General features: G+C 37.4%; 1 protein-coding gene across 2 annotated transcripts in view; it reads left to right on the top strand.

Moving 5' to 3' along the window:
- TMCO1 (transmembrane and coiled-coil domains 1) overlaps window positions 1–19,679 on the top strand; it is a 55,489-nt gene that overhangs the window by 3,468 nt on the left and 32,342 nt on the right. Inside the window, exons 3-5 of one of the 2 annotated variants that reach the window (XM_059935355.1) lie at window positions 6,121–6,180; window positions 17,919–17,965; window positions 19,323–19,390. In XM_059935355.1, the coding sequence (XP_059791338.1) occupies window positions 6,121–6,180; window positions 17,919–17,965; window positions 19,323–19,390 (175 nt within the window). The remainder of the gene's footprint in view (window positions 1–6,120; window positions 6,181–17,918; window positions 17,966–19,322; window positions 19,391–19,679) is intronic. The other variant, XM_059935364.1, reaches the window with a different exon arrangement.

Raw genomic sequence — 19,679 nt, 5'->3', positions numbered from 1 at the left:
TCACTCAGCCTAAACTTCTATCACATTTCATTTGATTTACTGTGATAGCCTCCTCATTGCTCCACCTGCAGCCACTCAAATTTATTCTGTTCAGTAACACCTGGAGTAGTTTTTCAAAACACAAATCTGATTGTGTTATTTGCCCTTCTTAAAACACTCAATTTCTTCCCATTGCTTTGAGGACAAAGGTGTGGCCTACAAGGTCTAGCGTGGTCAGGTACCTCCCTCTCTCCCCCTCCGACCACATCTGCGTCATGTTTTTCCCTACTTTCTATTCTCTAGCCATCCTCTGAACTAATCTTGCTTTTTCCTACTATGGAGCTGGGCTTTTGTATCTGCTTTTTCCTCTGTCTGGAATAATTTTCCCTTCTCATTTGTCTAATAAACTCCTACTCATTCTTCAGATCTCAAAGCCTTATTTAGTCTCCCCAGCAGGATCAAATCTTCAGATCATGGGCCTTAATTTATCCAGATACTTCTCCTTAGAGAACTTACCATAATTACAATTTTTTCTATGTGTGATTATTATTATTCAAATAATGTCCTCTCCCCAACTGAACTGTAATTTTATGAGGGCAAAGGCCCTTGTATCTCTAGCACTTAACACAGTTCCTGGCACAGATTCGCTACTTGATAAAAGTGTGTTGAATAGCTTAAAGAATAAATGATCTCTATAACGTAACATCACATGTATTCTTTGTGAGGAATTATTCTGCTATGATCATAAACTAGTTAGCCAGCATGCAGTGGCATCCAAAGACAAATTTCTTCATATCACATGTATCATGGAGTAGTCTTATGAAATACAAAACACATTTAGCTTCGAATTTGTTTGGATTAATATTCTCATACCTTAAATACTTATATGAATTTGCTCTGTAGATTTTGGGCTTCCTTGGTATCCACAACTAATTGCCTTGTTTCTAGTTATCTGTATTATAGAAGTTAAGTCTCCTTCACCTGACACCTAAATTCAAAGTAACAGTTGCCAGGCAAAGCTTCCATAGTTGTATTTTTTAATATAATTGACTAATGTGCTTGCTTTGAAGATAAGTATGAGGTAGGTTGGTGATGATTGGAATGTCTCATGGCATTTCTTATGGTCTTAGGTCCTCTATTTCAGGTAATCTATCAAAACTCAGTGAACATGCACAGACATAGAAAACAGATTTATGATTATCAAAAGGGAAGGATAGGGGGAGGGATAAGTTAGGAGTTTGGGATTAGAAGATACAAACTACTATATATAAAATACATAAACAACAAGGTACTACTATATAGCACAGGGAATTATATTCAATAGCTTGTAGTAAACTATAATGGAGAAGAATCTGCAAAAGAACTTATGTATATATGTATAACTGAATCACTTTGCTGTACACCAGAAATTCACACAACATTGTAAATCAACTGTACTTCAATTAAAAAAAAAACACAAGAACTCAGCATGTATTATTTTCATTTATATGATCAGTTGAAACATATGATTGCTTGCTCGCTGTAGAGGTCACCATGATGAGTGCAGTACGCAATGAACGGGCATAGATACTGTCTTCTAGATGTTTGTAATCAAATGGATAACTGTTATTTAGCATGAGATATTTAATAGGAAGAAATAAGGTAAATTCCCTCTTTGAACAAACGTCTTAATTGCAAACATAATCCTTTCTGACATTCTGTGTTCAAAATTTGGTATGGATCCAGGCAAGAAAAGTTTGTAGGGACCAAATTTAGAGGTGGCCCATGGGAATTCCCTGGTGGTCCAGTGGTTAGGACTCCACGCTTCCACTGCAGGGGGCACGGGTTCAATCCCTGGTTGGGGAACTAAGATCCCACAAGCTGTGCAGTGTGACCAAAGAAAAAAGGAAAAAAAAAAGAGATGGCCCAGGCATAGAACTTGTACATAACTATGATTAGCATGTTAAAGGATCTAGTGGAAAGGATCCTTTAAAGGATCTAGACAATATGCATGAACAGATGGGGATTTTCAGGAGATGGAAACTATAAAAAAGTGTCACATGGAAATGACAGAAATAAAAACATATCAGACATAAAGGATCCTTTGAGGAAATTATCAGATATGCAAGGCCTTACAAAATTTTATCTCGGCCAACTATTGGAAAATACACTACACCAAGACAAATGAGTAAACCAAAAAAAAAGAGGAAGTTATGAATTCCAGGAAACAAGTGCTCCAACACAGGACTCAGGTGAAGGGAATTGCCGTGACAATGATGACGGCAGATTTAGATCTGACATTCTTAGGAATGTCAGCTGTGCACCAGGCTGAGCTTATAAGAGGGTGCTAGGAGAAACTTCTTCAGGAAAATTTATAATGCCTAATGATCTGACTTTGTACAGGAAAGATTTAGACAGCTAACTAAGAATCTGGGGCTGAATTAGTGATAAGTATGGAGACAACCAAACAAATTTTAAAATGCCATAAATCTACGAAAAGCTTGCAGGAAGTTAAATCGTTTGCTACATAAATTACCTGTGAACAGTATTTTCACGGTCATAATTTTGTAAATGTTGAACTCACATTTAACCAAAATTACAACTATAACAATGGTATATAACTATAACAATTTTATGATGTAACTAGCTTATTTCAAGATATAGGGGTTAAAAGAAAAAGAAAAAAAAACTTTATGGGAGTTCCTTGGTGGTCTAGTGGTTAGGATTTGGTGCTTTCACTGCCACGGCCCGGGTTCAGTCCCTGGTTGGGGAACTGAGATCCCACAAGCCACCGGCACTGCCAAAAAAACAAAAAAACCAAAAAAAAGGATATAGGGGTAAATATCAAAATAATCAACTAAAAGAGGTAAAAGTGGTTGCTCTTTGAAATGAAGGAAATAGGGAGTGGGGGCAAGCATAAGACAATTGCTTATCTTTAAAACTGACTCTTTAAAATAAATGAGTGTTTTACTTTGGTTATTTATTTTTTTTAACTTTTTATTTTATATTGGAGTATAGTTAATTAACAACATTATGTTAGTTTCAGGTGTACAGCAAAGTGTTTCAGTTATACATATACATGTATCTGTTCTTTAAAATGTTTTCCAGTGACAACTCTCATTGGATGATCACCAACTTGTAGACTATTAAAATAGTTACTACCTGATATTTTAAACTTATATAAAAATCTAATCTATTCACAACTTCAGGCAAACAAAAATCCTTTATGAGTATAAATAAGTAGATAAATAAGTAGGCAGCCACAGTTGAAAAGGCAGATATTTTCTGTCTATTGAAACAATTTTGAATCAGTCAATCCATTTTGGACTTTGATAGCTAATAATGAATTTAAGGTGACTAAGGTGTATTTTCACGCATTTCAGTGAACAAACCAATCAATAGTAATAAACCAAACTGAAGGGAAGCCTTGCTATTGCATCTACTCTTTGTTCTGTAATAAAGCGATGGGAAGCACAGGCTCAAAATGTAAAAGAATAAAATGAAATGAAATTAAAAAAATAAAATAATTAAAACCTCAAAAAAATTTGTAGGGTTTTTGAGGAATACAAAGAAATATAAATATATTTGAATCAGAATTAGGTGTAGATTTCGTATCTTGTGCAGATCTGATCCTAGGCATTATTTGGAGAACACTGGTGTTACCTACAAAGCTGTCCTATTGTGGTGGGACCTTTGACAAAAGATGCTTTCATAAAGGTACCAAGTTGTTTGATTTAGGTGGTCTCTAGACTTATGAGTGTGCTCTAAATGTCAGTAAGTCTTTTTTTGTTGTCACTTTTATGACATAGACCAATGAAAGAACACTTCAGTAAATGAGAAAGATTAAAGTACTATATGTAATTGGATTCTTGTAACAAAATTATTTATTTGAGAGCATTTATTAAGTACAAATTATTGTAAAGTATGAAATATTTCTTTAGTTTACAGTGCAACAGGATAAAGCTTTTAGAGTAATTTATAAACTGTTTGACAACTCTGGAATTCAGAATGCAGCAATACCAGGTCATGGGTAAAAAATGTGTTTCATAGTAGACGGCTTTTATTTTTGTCAACTCTGATATCTCCATTTCTTTTCTTTCTTTTTTTTTTTAGAGAAGGATCTCCCTTTATTTTTTAAAAACTTAATTAATTTATTTATTTTTGGCTGCCTTGGGTCTTCATTGCTGCATGCAGTCTTTCTCTAGTTGCGGCGAGCAGGGGCTACTCTTCATTGCGGTGAGCGTGCTTCTCATTGCGGTGGCTTCTCTTGTTGCAGAGCATGGGCTCTAGGCGTGCAGGCTTCAGTAGTTGTGGCACGTGAGCTCAGTAGTTGTGGCTTGTGGGCTCTAGAGCACAGTCTCAGTAGTTGTGGCACACGGGCTTAGTTGCCCTGCGGCATGTGGGATCTTCCCGGACCAGGGCTCGAACCCGTGTCCCCTGCATTGGCAGGCGGATTCTTAACCATTGTGCCACCAGGGAAGTCCAATATCTCCATTTCTTGTTATGGGGTGAGGTTCTGGTGAATAAATATCAGCAAAAAGAGTTTTCTTCGCAACTTCATGAGGTTAAAAAACCATTAGGTTAATTTATATTATCCCTAGAAAAGATTTATCTAGTCTTAATCCAGTGTGCTAGAAGATCAGGTTAATGTTCATTGTATCATCTTATGTTTTTGTTCTCTAGCCTTCTGACTTTTTTTTTCCCCCTTGTTTTTTATGCAGTCATGGTTAAATGCCAAGTAGCTGTGTTATAGTCCTTCTGAGGTGGGAAAGAAATATTTTTTGTTTCTTTGGTTCATAATAATGATAAAGAATAAAGCATCAATGTTTCTGTCCATTATGTCTTTTAAAATGTTATTTCTGTAACATCTTGTAGAATTTGACTTAATTTCCTTTTATGATCTCATACTAGTAGTTCATTCCAAATCTGTCTTGGGACTTCCCTGGTGGTCCAGTGGTTAAGACTCCGAGCTTCCACTGCAGGGCACACGGGTTAGATCCCTGGTCAGGGAACTAAGATCCTACATGCCGCCTGGTGCGGCCAAACAAAAAAAAAACAACTCTTTTTTCCCCCTATATATGTCATGTTTTATCTTTTTATCTACCTAGAACAGTACCTGTCACTTAGACACCCAATACATATATTCACGCACACACATTTTATTATAGTCAGAACTTTACCATTTTATTTTAGTCAGAACTTTACCATTTTATTTGTAATAGTGGAGTTAAATTGAATTTTATATCTCTTTGATAAAGGAGTAACACCAATTTTGCCTTTAGAATTCAGCATACTTAATATACTAAGGGAAAGATTCCTACCTGCCAATTCTCTTTAATGCAGCTTTTAGAAATAATACAGGTACTGTACTATTTGCTAGTAAAGAAAGTATACTAAGATAATATAAGAAACAGATAATGTAAATAGAGTAAAGGTGATTTTTGGTGTATCTATTGCTAGTCCATTCATAGGTGATTAAAGATAGTAAATATAAAATATAAATATGTTAACACTATTCTTCTTCAAAAGCTTACTGTTACTCTATCGTCATATTAATTGAAAAGCCTCAAAAAAAATTGGTCTTAGCTTTTTTGGCTCTCCTGATCTTCCTACCCTGTGCATGTGTTGCCATTTTTCTATACTATAATTGTTACTTGATTATGTGCCCTCACTGAATTGCTTTTTAGAGGGCAAGGATCATGTTTATCTTTTTATTTACCTAGAATGGTGCCTGTTAACTTAGGCAGCCAATAACTGAATGAATGAATGCCCACCTTCTATGGTGAATATGAGAATGGCACTACAATTAATCACCTGAGAGAGCAGAATTTTAAAATTGTGCTTAGACTCTACCTAAGGCAATCACCCACAGCTAATGGTCTGAAAATCATCTCAGTTTTGATTATGACTTTGTCTTTATAAAGTCCTTTATGGGTATTTAATTAATGATGCTTACAATATTGCTGTTTTATTTTTAGAATATTGTGTTTACCTTTTACTGTCAGCAGGTGTGGGAGCATACCAGTTAACCGTGACCATAATCAAAGGCAGCATGTAACTTTCTTGTAAGCTTCTTTCATTGGTTCAGCTGTGATAAAACATCCTTTGTTTCTTTTGTGTAATGCATAATTAATTTTTACGGTGTTACTATGTTGTTTACAGTGGAAAAGAAGAAGGAAACAATAACGGAGTCAGCTGGTCGACAACAAAAAAAGAAAATCGGTAAGATGAGTTATTGGTATACAAAATATTGAGGTTTCTTGGAAGAAATAAATTCTTAGATAATGAAAATGTAATAAAGTATTTAATAGTGGTAACTTATGTTTGTATAGTTTTATGATCTACAAAGCACTTGCATATGTTATCTTACTTGATTCTCTCTGCTTGTTTTTGCTCTTAGGTTTGAAATTTCAGTTTAGTGAAATGGTGTTGACAGTCATGGCTTTTGAACTTGGCTGAAGGTTCTTGGCATAGTTTGTAAAAGGGTATTGTTTTTCTTATCTGAGATGATTATTTCCAGTTAAGTCTGAGTTACTAGTATTTATTGTTGCCATAGCTTCCTTACTGAGAATTGACTGGTGATGGAGATCTACCAAGATGTAGGAAATTTTCTGCTGAGTAATTTTACCTAGTCTGCAAAATAATTACATGTTTTTGGTTTTCCAGTGTAATTTAGAATTTAATTACAGAATGTAGTTCAGTTCCAAAAAGACAATTTATAAATGACTGCATGTGATTTGTATTTATACTTTATGATGCTTCCTGATTCTAAAATCAGAACAAAATGGTTGTGAAATTGTGTATTTGGATCAGAACTACGTCTCTATGCCTAGGTCACTGCTGTTAAATCCCGGGAGATTACTCTACCAGACTAGACTATACAAGTGTTCTTTTCTGGCTAAAGCTTTTCAATTTAGTGTAGGGATATCAGATATGTTCTAAATGGCCTATTCATTTAGTTCCATGGCAAGATGCTACTGTACATCTACTCTGTATGTGTCAGTCACTCTGGTGGGCATTGGAGAAACAAAGTAGAATTCTGTCTTTTAAGACAGGGGTCCCCAACCCCTGGACCACAGACCGTTATCAGGCCACACAGCAGGAGGTGAGTGGTGGGTGGGTGAGGGAGTGAAGCTTCATCTGCCGCTCCCCGTCACTCCTCATCGTGTGCACTACCACCTGAACCATCCCCACACACACACCCCTGCCCTCCTCATCTGTGGAAAAATTGTCTTCCTCGAAACCGGTCCCTGGTGCCAAAAAGGTTGGGGACTGCTGATTTAAGAGGTCTAAAGAGGAAAAACAGATCAATGCAGTGTAATACTTACTTTTTAGAGAGATATTCTGAGTGTCATAAAAGTAAAGGAGAAAGGATATCCAAAAGAATCTAGAGGATCAGGTTTTCTTTAAGAGATAATGCTTAAGCTGAATCTTGAAGCTTTAGTGTGCATTAACTAAGTAAAAATATAAATAAATAAATACTGGTCAGTTGAGTTCTTACCATCTGCAACACCCTGAAGTAAGCACTTGACATATTTTTTAATTCTCTTAACAATGGTATGTGGTAGTGAACAGTGTTACCTCAATTTCAGAGATGAGAAAATTGAGGTTTAAGTAACTTGATCTTGGTCATTCAGTGGTATGATGGATTAAGTCAGTGGTAGAGACGGGGTTTGATCCTAGTCATTCATAACTTTAAGAATCTGCAGTTTTAAAATATTTATTTATTTATTTATTTATGTTTGGCTGCTTGGGGTCTTCGTTGCTGCGCATGGGCTTTCTCTAGTTGCAGCGAGCGGGGACTACTCTTCTTTGCGGTGCACGGGCTTCTCACTGCGGTGGCTTCTCTTGTTGTGGAGCACGGGTCTAGGCGCGCGGGCTTCAGTAGTTGTGGCACGTGGGCTCAGTGGCTTGCAGGCTCTAGAGCACAGGCTCAGTAGTTGTGGCGCACGGGCTTAGTTGCTCCACGGCATCTGGGATCTTCCCAGACCAGGGCTTGAACACGTGTCCCCTGCATTGGCAGGCGGATTCTCAACCACTGCGCCACCAGGGAAGTCCCAAGAATCCGCATTTTTAAGCCTTGTATATTCTCGGTAGAAGTAGAGGGATCAAATAGCAAGGTATATACCTGGAACTACAAATAGTTTAGTATAACAAATAAAAAAGAAGGTATGTATAAAGTACAAGCAGACAAGGCTAGAGAAATAAGTAGGGCCTAGTTCATAAAGATCTTGATAAATTAAACTAAGGTAAGGAGGTTAACGTATGCAGAAGTCTTCCCATAACCATTAAGGGATTTAAACAGAGATTTGAAATCAGATTTTAAGGAAGACAACTCTGGCAATAGTTTGGAGGATGAATCAGAGAGGGGATGATTCTGGAGGCAGGGAAGTTATGAGGCTTTTTAAGTATCCTAGGCATACAAATGGCAAGAACCTGAACCTAGGCAGTGACAATGGGAATGGTGCAGATTCAGTGGATATAGAGGAAGTAGATGTAACAGGACTTGAAGGCCTTTTTTTTTTCTTAATTTTATTTATTTATTTGGCCGCATTGGGTCTTCGTTGCTGCACACAGGCTTTCTCTAGCTGCGGCGAGCGGGGGCTGCTCTTCATTGCGGTGCGTGGGCTTCTCATTGCGGTGGCTTCTCTTCATTGCGGAGCACAGGCTCTAGGTGCATAAGCTTCAGTAGTTGTGGCATGCAGGCTCAGTAGTTGTGGCTCGTGGGCACTAGAGCACAGGCTCAGTAGTTGTGGCACATGGGTTTAGTTGCTCCATAGCATGTGGGATCTTCCCAGACTAGGGATCGAACCCGAGTCCCGTGCATTGGCAGGCGGATTCTTAACCACTGTGCCACCAGGGAAGTCCCAGGACTTGCAGACTTTTTAGATGTAGGGTATGTAGAGAGGAATGAGTCTGGGAGAAAGCCCAGATTTCTGATTAGGAGAGGAAATATCGGAGAAGTTGCAGATTGGGATGAGGAAGAGGAGAGGATGATTTCAGGTTTGAACATGTTAGATTTGCAGTGTCTGTGTGACAGTAGGGCGGAAATACTTGGTACACTGTTGGATGTATGGTTTGGAGCTGGCAGAGAGATAAAGACTACAAATAAAATTTAGAATCATATGATTATAAATTATAATTGAGTCCACAAAGTAAATGAAATCACACAGGGAGACCATATAAAGTAAGAAAAGCAAAGGGCTGAGGATGGAGAGAGTCTTGAGACATAGAAATTTAAGGGGTAGCAGAAGAAGTGGAGCTTGAGGGGTAGCAGAAGAAGTGGAGCTTGAAAAAGTATTGCCAGAGAAGTTGGAAAGGAGTTGTGTCACGGAAGTTGAGGGGAGAGTTTCAGAGGACAGGAAGGGTTAGAGGCTGGGTGTTAAATATCTAAGAGGCAAAACAGAGATAATTAGTGATTTAGCAAGAATAATTTTAGTGGCATGATAGGGGATAGAAGCCAGATTGTATAGATTAGGGAGATAATGCATGGTGAGGAAGTGAAGACATTGAACATGGGTAATTCTTTGGAGTAGCTTTGCTATAAAGGATGGGCAAGATATAAAAATGGAAGGCACATTACCCACTACCCTTAAAATTGACAACACAAACTATCTATACTCAAATTATTTTACCATGGAATGCTACCTTGAATTGTTTGCTCACCAAAATGTCATCAGAAGGTAAAAGAAATAATATTTATGAAGAGTTGCTTATCAAAATCTAATAGGAGTTACAAGACATAATATTTGTTAGGAGTTGCTTGAAGGACAAACATCCTATCCATTCTGTAGATGTCTAAATTTTACTCCTAATTAAACCAGACTATCAGAAATCTGTAAACCTAAACTTGTATTGTTTTGGACTTTATAAAATTGCTTCTACTCTATCTATTTCACCTTGACATTTGCACTATTAGACATGTCATGAAAAACTCAGCCAGATAAAATTTACTGTAGTGCTGCTATGGACTATTTTTGAGAACATTATCTACAACATTACACGATACCCCTTTGACGAGAAATTGTGGAAACTTTCTAGTAGTTTTCAATGTCAAGACAAGCAGTGATTCTCATAAATAATTAATTTATTTTTTATCTTATTGACCCTGTGCTTGAACTGATGGTTATTCCCTCCACTTTGAGACTGGCTGCTAATAAGCATAGAGTCAGATTTGCTATTCATCTCCAGCAACTTTATAAGACCAGTTAAATGTATTTTTGTATACTGACCCTATCTACAATTTTGTTATTATGCAACCCTTACTTCCCCTTTGCTCAGATTCCCCACTTGGGTTTCTTTAAAAAAAAAAAAAAAAAGAATGAATATATATATATATATATATGTATAAACTTTCCTGGTGGTGCAGAGGTTAAGAATCCACCTGCCAATGCAGGGGACACAGGTACAAGCCCTGGTCCAGGAAGATCCCACATGCTGCAGAGCAGCTAAGCCTGTGTGCCACAACTACTGAGCCTGCGCTCTAGAGCCCGCGAGCCACAATTACAGAAGCCCACACACCTAGAGCCCATGCTCTGCAACAAGAGAAGCCACCGCAATGAGAAGCCCGTACACCGCAATAAAGAGTAGACCCCGCTTGCCGCAACTAGAGAAAGCCCGCGTGCAGCAACGAAAACCCAATGCAGCCAAAAATAAATAAATAAATTTATTTTTAAAAAAAACAAACATATATATACAGTAATGGGGAGACTATAAAGAATGATATTGCTGCATTGAAAGAAGGGAGTTTTTAGTAAGAGCGGTGTTGTCAGCAATATTCAGTGTTTCAGAGAAGCAAAATATCATTGATATCACTAGGTGAAGCTCTTAGAGATGATGGTCTTGGATAGAGACATTAATTTGAAACTGAAGTATCTGAAGATTTTATGTTTCCCGTTCTTAATTTCAGGAGCAGATGTTTTGGTTATTTTACGTTTCCCTCTCATTAAAGAGAAACTACTTTTGATGTGTGAATTTTATTTAGATATTTTGGCTGCAGTCAAGTTACCTCAAGTAATGAGGAATTTAAGGATATATGTGATCCAGAACTCAGGAAAAGCTGAACTAATTGGTTACAGGAAGGCAGGAACTGTGTTAAAGCAGTTCCTGCAGGCAGAGCAAGCCCTGGGATAAAGCCAGACATTGGGCTCCACTCTTAATTTATAGTACTTCTCTCTCTTCTGTTGTTCAACTTCCCCACTTTCTCTGCAGTGCTTTCCTAGCATTTAATTTTTGCCTGCGCCTAACTTTGGCTTGTGTCCTGTGGTTCTTTCTGTATCAGTATTACTCATAATGTGCTCTCTAGGCCACCTATATCAATATTGCTTGAGATACTTGTTACAAATGAAGGGTTCTGAGTCTTACTCCCAGGCTTTACTGAATCAGAATTTCTGGACATGGGACACAGGAGCCTGCTTTTTTAACAAGCTGCCCAGATAATTTTTAGACGAACTAAAGTTCAGGAGCCAGTTCTACATTACTGTTTTGCTGTTTCTGCTCCCACAGTTAAATGCTTCACTTTCCCAAGATTTTTTGGTTTAAATTCCTGAAAGAAGGAATCTGACTAGCTCAGCTCATCTTTTTATGCCGTAGGTCATGGGTAAGCCTATGGATTGGCCTCCTTTTTGGTCAGTAGTGGCAGGGCAGGGGGTATTAGGAATCTTCATAAGGTTGAACCTCAACAAAGACTATGATGAGAGGGAGATATTCCCCAGAAGGTGGCTAGAGAAGGGAGAGCAGGCATTCTGAAACTTTGCTGAATGGGGTGTGTATCTCCTTTCTTGTTGACTTGGAAATATGGGAGGACATTTTTGAAATTTATTTGGGGCCCTGAATTTATATATTTATTCAAGACGTTTATCTATGCTATTTGGATTTTCTATAAAAGAAGGCTGTATCAGGCATTTCATTTAAATTTTGCTTCTCCCAATCTACATGAAATTTTAAAGGCATGTCATTAATTGGTCTTCCATTCAAGACAACTCAGAATATAGAAATGTCATGGCATACCTAACTCTTTTAATCTATAGAGAAGCACCTGCTATTTTGATCATCTCTTCCTTATTTGAAAATGTTCCCCATCTCCCAAACTGTCGGTTTGATCAGACTACCCATTTGCCCCGTGAGTACTTTAATTGATTTATATTCTTTGACAGAAAAGTCACTGGTTATTTATTTTTTATTTTTTAAATTTTTTTGGCTGCATTGGATCTTCTTTGCTGTGCATGGGCTTTCTCTAGTTGTGGTGAGCGGGGGCTACTCTTCGTTGCAGTGTGCGGGCTTCTCATTGCGGTGGCTTCTCCCGTTGTGGAGCATGGGCTGTAGGCGCGCGGGCTTCAGTAGTTGTGGCACGTCGGCTCAGTAGTTGTGGCTTGCGGGCTTTAGAGCGCAGGCTCAGTAGTTGTGGCACCTGGGATTAGTTGCTCCGTGGCATGTTGGATCTTCCTGGACCAGGGCTCAAACCCATGTCCCCTGCATTGGCAGGCAGATTCTTAACCACTGCGCCACCAGGGAAGTCCCATCACTGGTTATTGACTAAGGTAAATGATGACGTGTTCCTTTTCTAGTTAAATTATGTTATCTTGTTGTACAAAGCGTAATGCTGTCAAATAAAAATGTGTGATAGATTGGCTTGAGGTTTGTTCATTCTTTGGTCAGAATGGATGTCATAGTTGCTATTAGTGTATTCCAGTACCTACAAGAAATGTAGCTTCTTTTTAATTGGAGTATTCCCTTTTAGAATTTTAATGTTTCCTTTTGTCTATCATCTTGGATAATAAATCATCCTAGAATATAAATATATCTTCTTTATACTTCCAGTTTTTTCTCTCCATGAAATTTCCTCAAATTTCATAGAGGGTGTATTCCAAAAGTTCAGTAGTAAAAGGGTGTATAGAATTCCTTTCAGATGGAGGAACTGAGGTATGATTCTCCTCTGTATTAAATCCTGAGGTTCTGAATGGCATAAAGAATAGTTCACACAGGACAAGTGAACACTGAATGACATAGAATATTTATTTCCAGCACTCGGCTTGGAACCTTTAAATTCTAGATCTTCAGGGGAGGTGTAGAAGGTTTTAGACATACGTTTTCTCCCTCCTGATGTCAACATAACAGTTGAAAGGTGGGTTGGGAAGTACAACCATCTTGGAAGCCTTGGGCTTCTAGATGTTGAGTTTTCTCAAAGGAGAAAACTAAGGCGAGTGAACCTTAGGAGGAGGTTCACTAGCTATACTTCTTTTCAGTAACACACCACCAAGATGAAAATAACATTAGACTGAGACAGTGACTTCCCTACCTTATTGGGGCCAAGAAACAACTTTCTGAGAGGAGTTATGCTAGTTAACTGACAACAGTTAAGGGCTAAGTTACACACAGAGCAATAGAGAACCAGTCAATCACTTTTACTTATTTCAGTATACTCTTAACTATTTGGCGTACTAGAAGTTAAGAGTTAACTAGCTAGCTCTTATTGCGTCATCTCAGCCAAAACTGTTCTCATAATTACATGAAGCATTATGGTCAAATATTTGATTGCTGCTAATAAACAATATAAATCATCATTTCAAAATAAATTGTTTGCACTTATTTTACTTACTAATGTGACTTTCCCAGAAATTATTCACTTGAAGAAACAAAGTTTCTTGATAAGGGAAAAGCAGGTTGTTTAAAAAAAGATACTTTTTTCAGTACAGTTTATTAGAAGTTGGATTATTCTTATAAAACCATGTATTACATGGTGGTTATATTGACAAACCTGTCTTCGTAAGCTTATTTAACCCATAATGTAATGTAAAAACTTTATTCTTAGGGACAATAGTTGGTTTTGTTTTTGTTCCTCTTTTGTATTGCTGGTAATTAAAAGCAAAATTGGTTAGGAAATAACATTTAAAATTTACTTAAATCACTGAGGCTTAAAGAAAAGTAGATTTGATTACAGTATGAGAGATAGAAACTCTAAAAGGATGTTTTAAGTACTTTTAAGGACTTAAATGTTTCACTTCTCATTGTGTCTAACAGAATATCCTTGTAAAACTTGAATCTTATATTTTAAAATAATGAGAATGAATAGAATAAATCGTTGCCTAGCAGTTTTATTAGAGTCAGGGTTTGATAGTCATAATGGAAGAGAGATAGAGAAGGAGTTTAATAATTTTCTAAGACTGGAAAGAAAATAAAGAGGGTAAAAGAGAACGTGGGTATTGAGAGAGAGAGAGAGATTAGGAGGATCTGAGATACAATTAACTGAGCTGGGAATGGAGAAAACTGAAAATGGAAAAACTTTAGATTAGGCATTGGGGTTAGTGGGGAGAAGGGGAGGTATATAAACCTAACTGTGCCTTTATGGAGATATTTACAAGTTTATTGTTCATAACTTGGGGAGTACCTGAAATTGCTTCCCTATTGGTAACATTTCTATTAGATCAGGTTTGCTGTTTCCCACCTGGGCATTTCTGGATTTCTGAAAACTCTTACATTGTCTAGGACTTTAAATGTTAAAGTCCTTGTAGTGTTTATGCTTCTTGAGGCATCTTAGCATTTCCTGCCAACTAAGCACATCAAGGTCATAAGAAACTTGACTCTGTTTCTTTTATCCCCTCCAAAACCAGATGAACGTTAACTTATTTCTGAATTATTTGAAACCAACAAAACCTACTTTATTTGTATATGGTGGGCACCTAAAAACAATTTGAGTTGAAAAATCTTCAGTAACCAAGCACAGTAGTGTTGGGATATATCATAAACCTGTACTGCTGTATTCTTCTTAAGCCATGTATACATACAGTCTACCTTGACACTACGTATGGTTAGAGCTTCTGTTTGGACATAATTGAAAAAAGTGGAATAGAACTTCATAAAAACTGTGTCACTGTAGTGTCCTCTCAACCTTTCAGGTTTTAAGTGCCTCTTCAGGCTACCAGCTTTATCATGAAAGACTCCTGTCCCTGGAAGGGGATTTTTGGTGTACGGTATCTTCAGATCAGCTTTTATTATATTGCTGATTCATTAAGCAATATTGAGCATATACTACAATACTGAGCAGCTAACTACTTGCTAATTACTGAGGATACAAAGATGAAGAAGTCCTTGTCCTCCAGGAGCCTGCCATCTAGTTGCATTGTTAAGTACATAAACAGATCATTATAACAAAATGTATAAACTCAGTGAGTATAATGATAGAGATGTGCTTGGAATATTCTAGAAGCATAAAGAAAGGACTTCTAATCCGGTGTCTAAGACTGCATTGTCCAGTACAGCAGCCTGTAGCTACATTTGACTGTTCAGATTTTAAATTAATTAAAATTATTAATAAATGAAGTTGAAATTTTAGTTCCTCAATCATACTGGTCACATTTCATTGCTCTGTAGCTAGTGACTACTGTATTGACAGCACAGATATAAGATATTTTCATAATTGTAGAAAGTTTTTTAGAATAGTATTGCTTAAGGAATCAAGATTGTCAAAAGGAGGTGACACAAGAGCTGAGGCTTAAAAGTTGAGTATAGGCTAGCCAGGAAAGGGTTTGGTGGGGTAGGATAAAACAGTCTAGGTGGAAGTAGGGTAGGCAACCATCCCTATTTGTCTAGTCCGAGGAGTTTGTTGGGATGTGAGATTTTCAGAGCTAAAACTGGAACAGTCTGGGGAAAACTGGGACGCTTGGTCACCCAAGGTAGAAGAGACTTTGTGAACAAACACACTGAATCAAGAGAAAAGCATCATTTATACAGGAACTTAAAGTTGTTTGGTATTGTAAGAACATAAAAATGTATGGGAGCGGTTGGAAATGTGGCTGCAGAAGTAAGCAGGGGCCAGATGCAGGACTTGCAGGTGATAGTGAAACATGATCTTGGGACTTCCCTGGCAGTTCAGTAGTTAAGACTCCACGCTTCCACTGCAGGGGGTGCATTCGATCCCTCATTGGGGAACTAAGATCCCACGTGCCGTGTGGCGTGGCCAAAAAAAAAAAGAAACATGATCTTGGGATGAAAAGCCATGGAAGGATTTTAAGCTTGGGAGTATCATGATTTTGTTCAGTTTTGCCTTTTAAGTAGATCTGACTGCATTTATGTGGAAGATGGATTTGAGGGAACAAGTTTGGAGGCAGATCTGTTAGGAGACTTGAAAGTAATATAGGTTAAGAGATGTTAGAAATCCTAACTAAGAAAGTGATAGTAAGGAGGGGAAGAGGTGGATTTCATAAGTATTTATGAGGTATAATTAATAGGACTTGGTGTTTGATTGAAGATAGAGTAGGGAGTCAAGGATGTGCCAAGGTTTCTAGCATAGATGCTTTTCTATACCTTTCTTTTCATGTCTCAGTGGTAGTCCTTTTCCCTCTCTACTTGATTTTATGCCTGTTTACCTTCTAGTCATCCCAATCTTCAAACACCCAATTTTAAAAAGTCTTATTACATTGTAAGAGGGCTGCTCAGGTAGAAAAAGAGCTCTAGTCCCCGAGATACACCTTAGTTCCACCCCATTTTGTTCATTTTCTTCCATATATCTTCATAATCCCCACTTTCTCCTGCCTGTATCCTTTCCCCCCAGGGAGAACAAACTGGATAGGAACGATTTAAGACAAGGAAGCATATATTCATCTCACTGTACATTGTTTGGAAACTACACTCCAGTCTGCGGTTCCTGTAGGCCTTTTCTTCCTTCCTTTCCTTTAACTGCCTGCACTTGCAGCCCTCACACAAGTTTCATATATTCCAATTGTATATTTTTTATTTTAGAGGGTATTATATTTTAATTTCATAATCTTCCTGTGAGGGTGAGGATTTGTGTGTGTTTTGTTCATTCATTTATCCCTAGTGCTCAGAAAAGTGCTCGGCATTTAGTAGGTGATCAGTAAGTATTTGTTGAATAAATTGATCCTGGTGATAAAAATGCATAATCAAAGAAAGCAGTAGCATAGTATATATAGAGATCATTGGGTTGGGAGTTGGGAAACTTGGTTTCTCATCCTGGCTTTGGCATAAAATACCTGTGTGGTCTCTGAGAAGTCACTTCTCCTTTGCTGGGCCTCAATTTGTTCTTAAGTACAATAAAGTCCCTTATGTTGATGGAATACAGTAAATAAGGTCATTAATGTACAGCTGAGACTTCTTTAGCAGTTTAGGTTCTGTCTATATAACAATTTTCTTGAAATATATGTCAAATTTCCTAGCTTTCCAAGTGACTTAACTATGAAACTATGCTTATTTTTAGATTGATTTGACTGTAATATGAAAGAACCTGAATCTTAAATTCATCTTAATTGGCTTTTAATTTTTAGACTCCATGCTCTCTTAAAGAAACTGAAAGAGGGGGAAAAAATCATAACAGATGGGGAATTAATACTTGAAACCTAAGTACAGTCATTATGGTTATACTTCCTTTTGATGTAAAGTAAGAGTATATCTTTTTTTTTTTTTTTAATTTATTTTTGGCTGTGTTGGGTCTTCGTTTCTGTGCGAGGGCTTTCTCTGGTTGTGGCAAGCGGGGGCCACTCTTCGTTGCGGTGCGCGGGCCTCTCACTATTGCGGCCGCTCTTGTTGCGGAGCACAGGCTCCAGACGCGGAGGCTCAGTAATTGCGGCTCACGGGCCCAGTTGCTCCGCGGCATGTGGGATCTTCCCAGATCAGGGCTCGAACCCGTGTCCCCTGCATTGGCAGGCGGATTCTCAACCACTGCGCCACCAGGGAAGCCCAAGAGTATATCTTAATGTACAGAGTTCAGACACTTAAAGTTTAAATTAAACTTTAAGTATTTTTATTTATTTAATTTGAACTATTTTGATCCCCTGCTGCATTTGAATTTTCTGTTAGTACAAAGTATACAGTATTCCATGTATTCAGCTTATCTTACTAAGTGATACTGAGACAGAAGTGCTATTATAGTCATCAGGCAGTGACAGTTTAACATCTGCTTTGCGCTCAGCGCTGTGTATATTAACCAGTTCATTAATTCTTTGCAGAGCGGCAAGAAGAGAAACTGAAAAATAATAACAGGGATCTATCAATGGTAAGAGTCCTAAATATAACTTCATGATAAACCACATGTTTTTCAGCAAAAGACCCTGATTTTCATCAAGTACACTGCACTTACCTTTTCAGAAATTTATAGTTATGCAGGGTATAAATAATATCATGGTTGTTCCTGGACCAAATAGAAGTGAAAATATGCTACTGGGCTGAAGCTTCATGTTAGTAATATGAATAGCTTTTTTTTAAGGCTCTCTCGAAGTCATAATTTGTCCCTTTCACACAGTTTTTATTAGCTTCCCCCTTATGTTTTCAAATGAAGTAGCTTATTTTCTTTTTCTTCCTCATGTTATTGCTGAATCTTTGGCTTTATGGTGACCTGGTAATCCCAAATAGGAGTTGGAGCATCATAGATGGCCTTTATTGTGGCCTTTATTCTTTAAGAGGCCTTTTGATCTGAGGGTCAGGCATATCATAAAGTGTAAGGAAAAGTGATTTTATTAGCCATTTACTCATTATTTATAAAGAGTAGAGTTCAAGCATGTCTTTCTGAGGTGCAGGTAGGCTAATTATATGGCTTGACTTATTTTTCTACTTAATTTCTGTATATTCAACACAGGACATCTAAACTGTGCAACAGTTGTCTTTTGCTTACCAAGAGACCTTTGCTATATTATTTTATCTTCTGTTTCTTGAAATTCTTATTAAGAAAGATCATAATTTAGAAGTGCATTTTTTTGAAAATAGCTTTTCTGTTGTCGCAATTATTACATGTTCATGAGACCAAATTTGGAAACTGCAGAAAGAAGAGATAAAAATTGCTGATAAACTGTTAATCTTATATCTTTATGATCTTCTATTTGATTATACTTTTATGGCACATGTAATCAAGAAAGAAGTTAGCTACAAGAAACAAAATGCTTAATAATGGCTTAAACATATAAAATTTTTTTCACTTGCTCAAGAGGTACAGAGGTTGGTAGTCCTGGGCTGCTGTGGCAACACAGTAATGTCACTAAGGACTCAGGTTAACCTTCCTTAGCTTATGGTCATTTGGTTGTTTGATGGTGCTTTACTGTCAGGCATTATGTTCTTCATTCCAGGCAAGAAGTATGGGCAAAAGGCCTAAAGGGATGCTAGCCAAGTTTGTCCCTTTTAAAAGTTCTGGTTGGTACTTACATCTCATTGGCCAGAGTTGGGTCATATGGCCACCCCAATACTATTCATCAGAAGCTGGCAAGGAGAAGAGGCCTTGGAGGTGGAGGGTGGGTTAGCCAATAAACAGCTTTTTGCCAAGGAGCATCTTTTAAAAATGACATGAAACCAAAACTTTTGGGGTGTGCTTTAGTGGTGCTTTTTCTCTAGTGTAAAATAACAATTGGTTGGTTTCCTTCCAGGTTCGAATGAAATCCATGTTTGCAATTGGCTTTTGTTTTACTGCCCTAATGGGAATGTTTAATTCTATGTGAGTAGCCTTTTATATGGTTTTATCTAAATATTGCTCTATGTGTGTGTATATGTGAACAATTAACTTTTTTGGTAATATTTTGATATTTCAAATTTACAGAAGAGTTACAAGAATAGTACATTGATTAACCAGATTCACAGTTGTTAACATTTTGCCTCATTTGCTTTCCTTTTTTCTCTGTTTCTCCATATCATATATGTACTCATTCATACATTATTTGTATATTTTTCTGAATCATTCAAGAGTTTGTTGTAGGCTTCATGCCCCTTTACCTGTAACTACTCAA

This window comes from Balaenoptera ricei, chromosome 1 (genome assembly GCF_028023285.1).
Source record: "Balaenoptera ricei isolate mBalRic1 chromosome 1, mBalRic1.hap2, whole genome shotgun sequence".
Classification (NCBI taxonomy): domain Eukaryota; kingdom Metazoa; phylum Chordata; class Mammalia; order Artiodactyla; family Balaenopteridae; genus Balaenoptera; species Balaenoptera ricei.
This window is presented reverse-complemented; position numbering and strand designations above follow the sequence as displayed.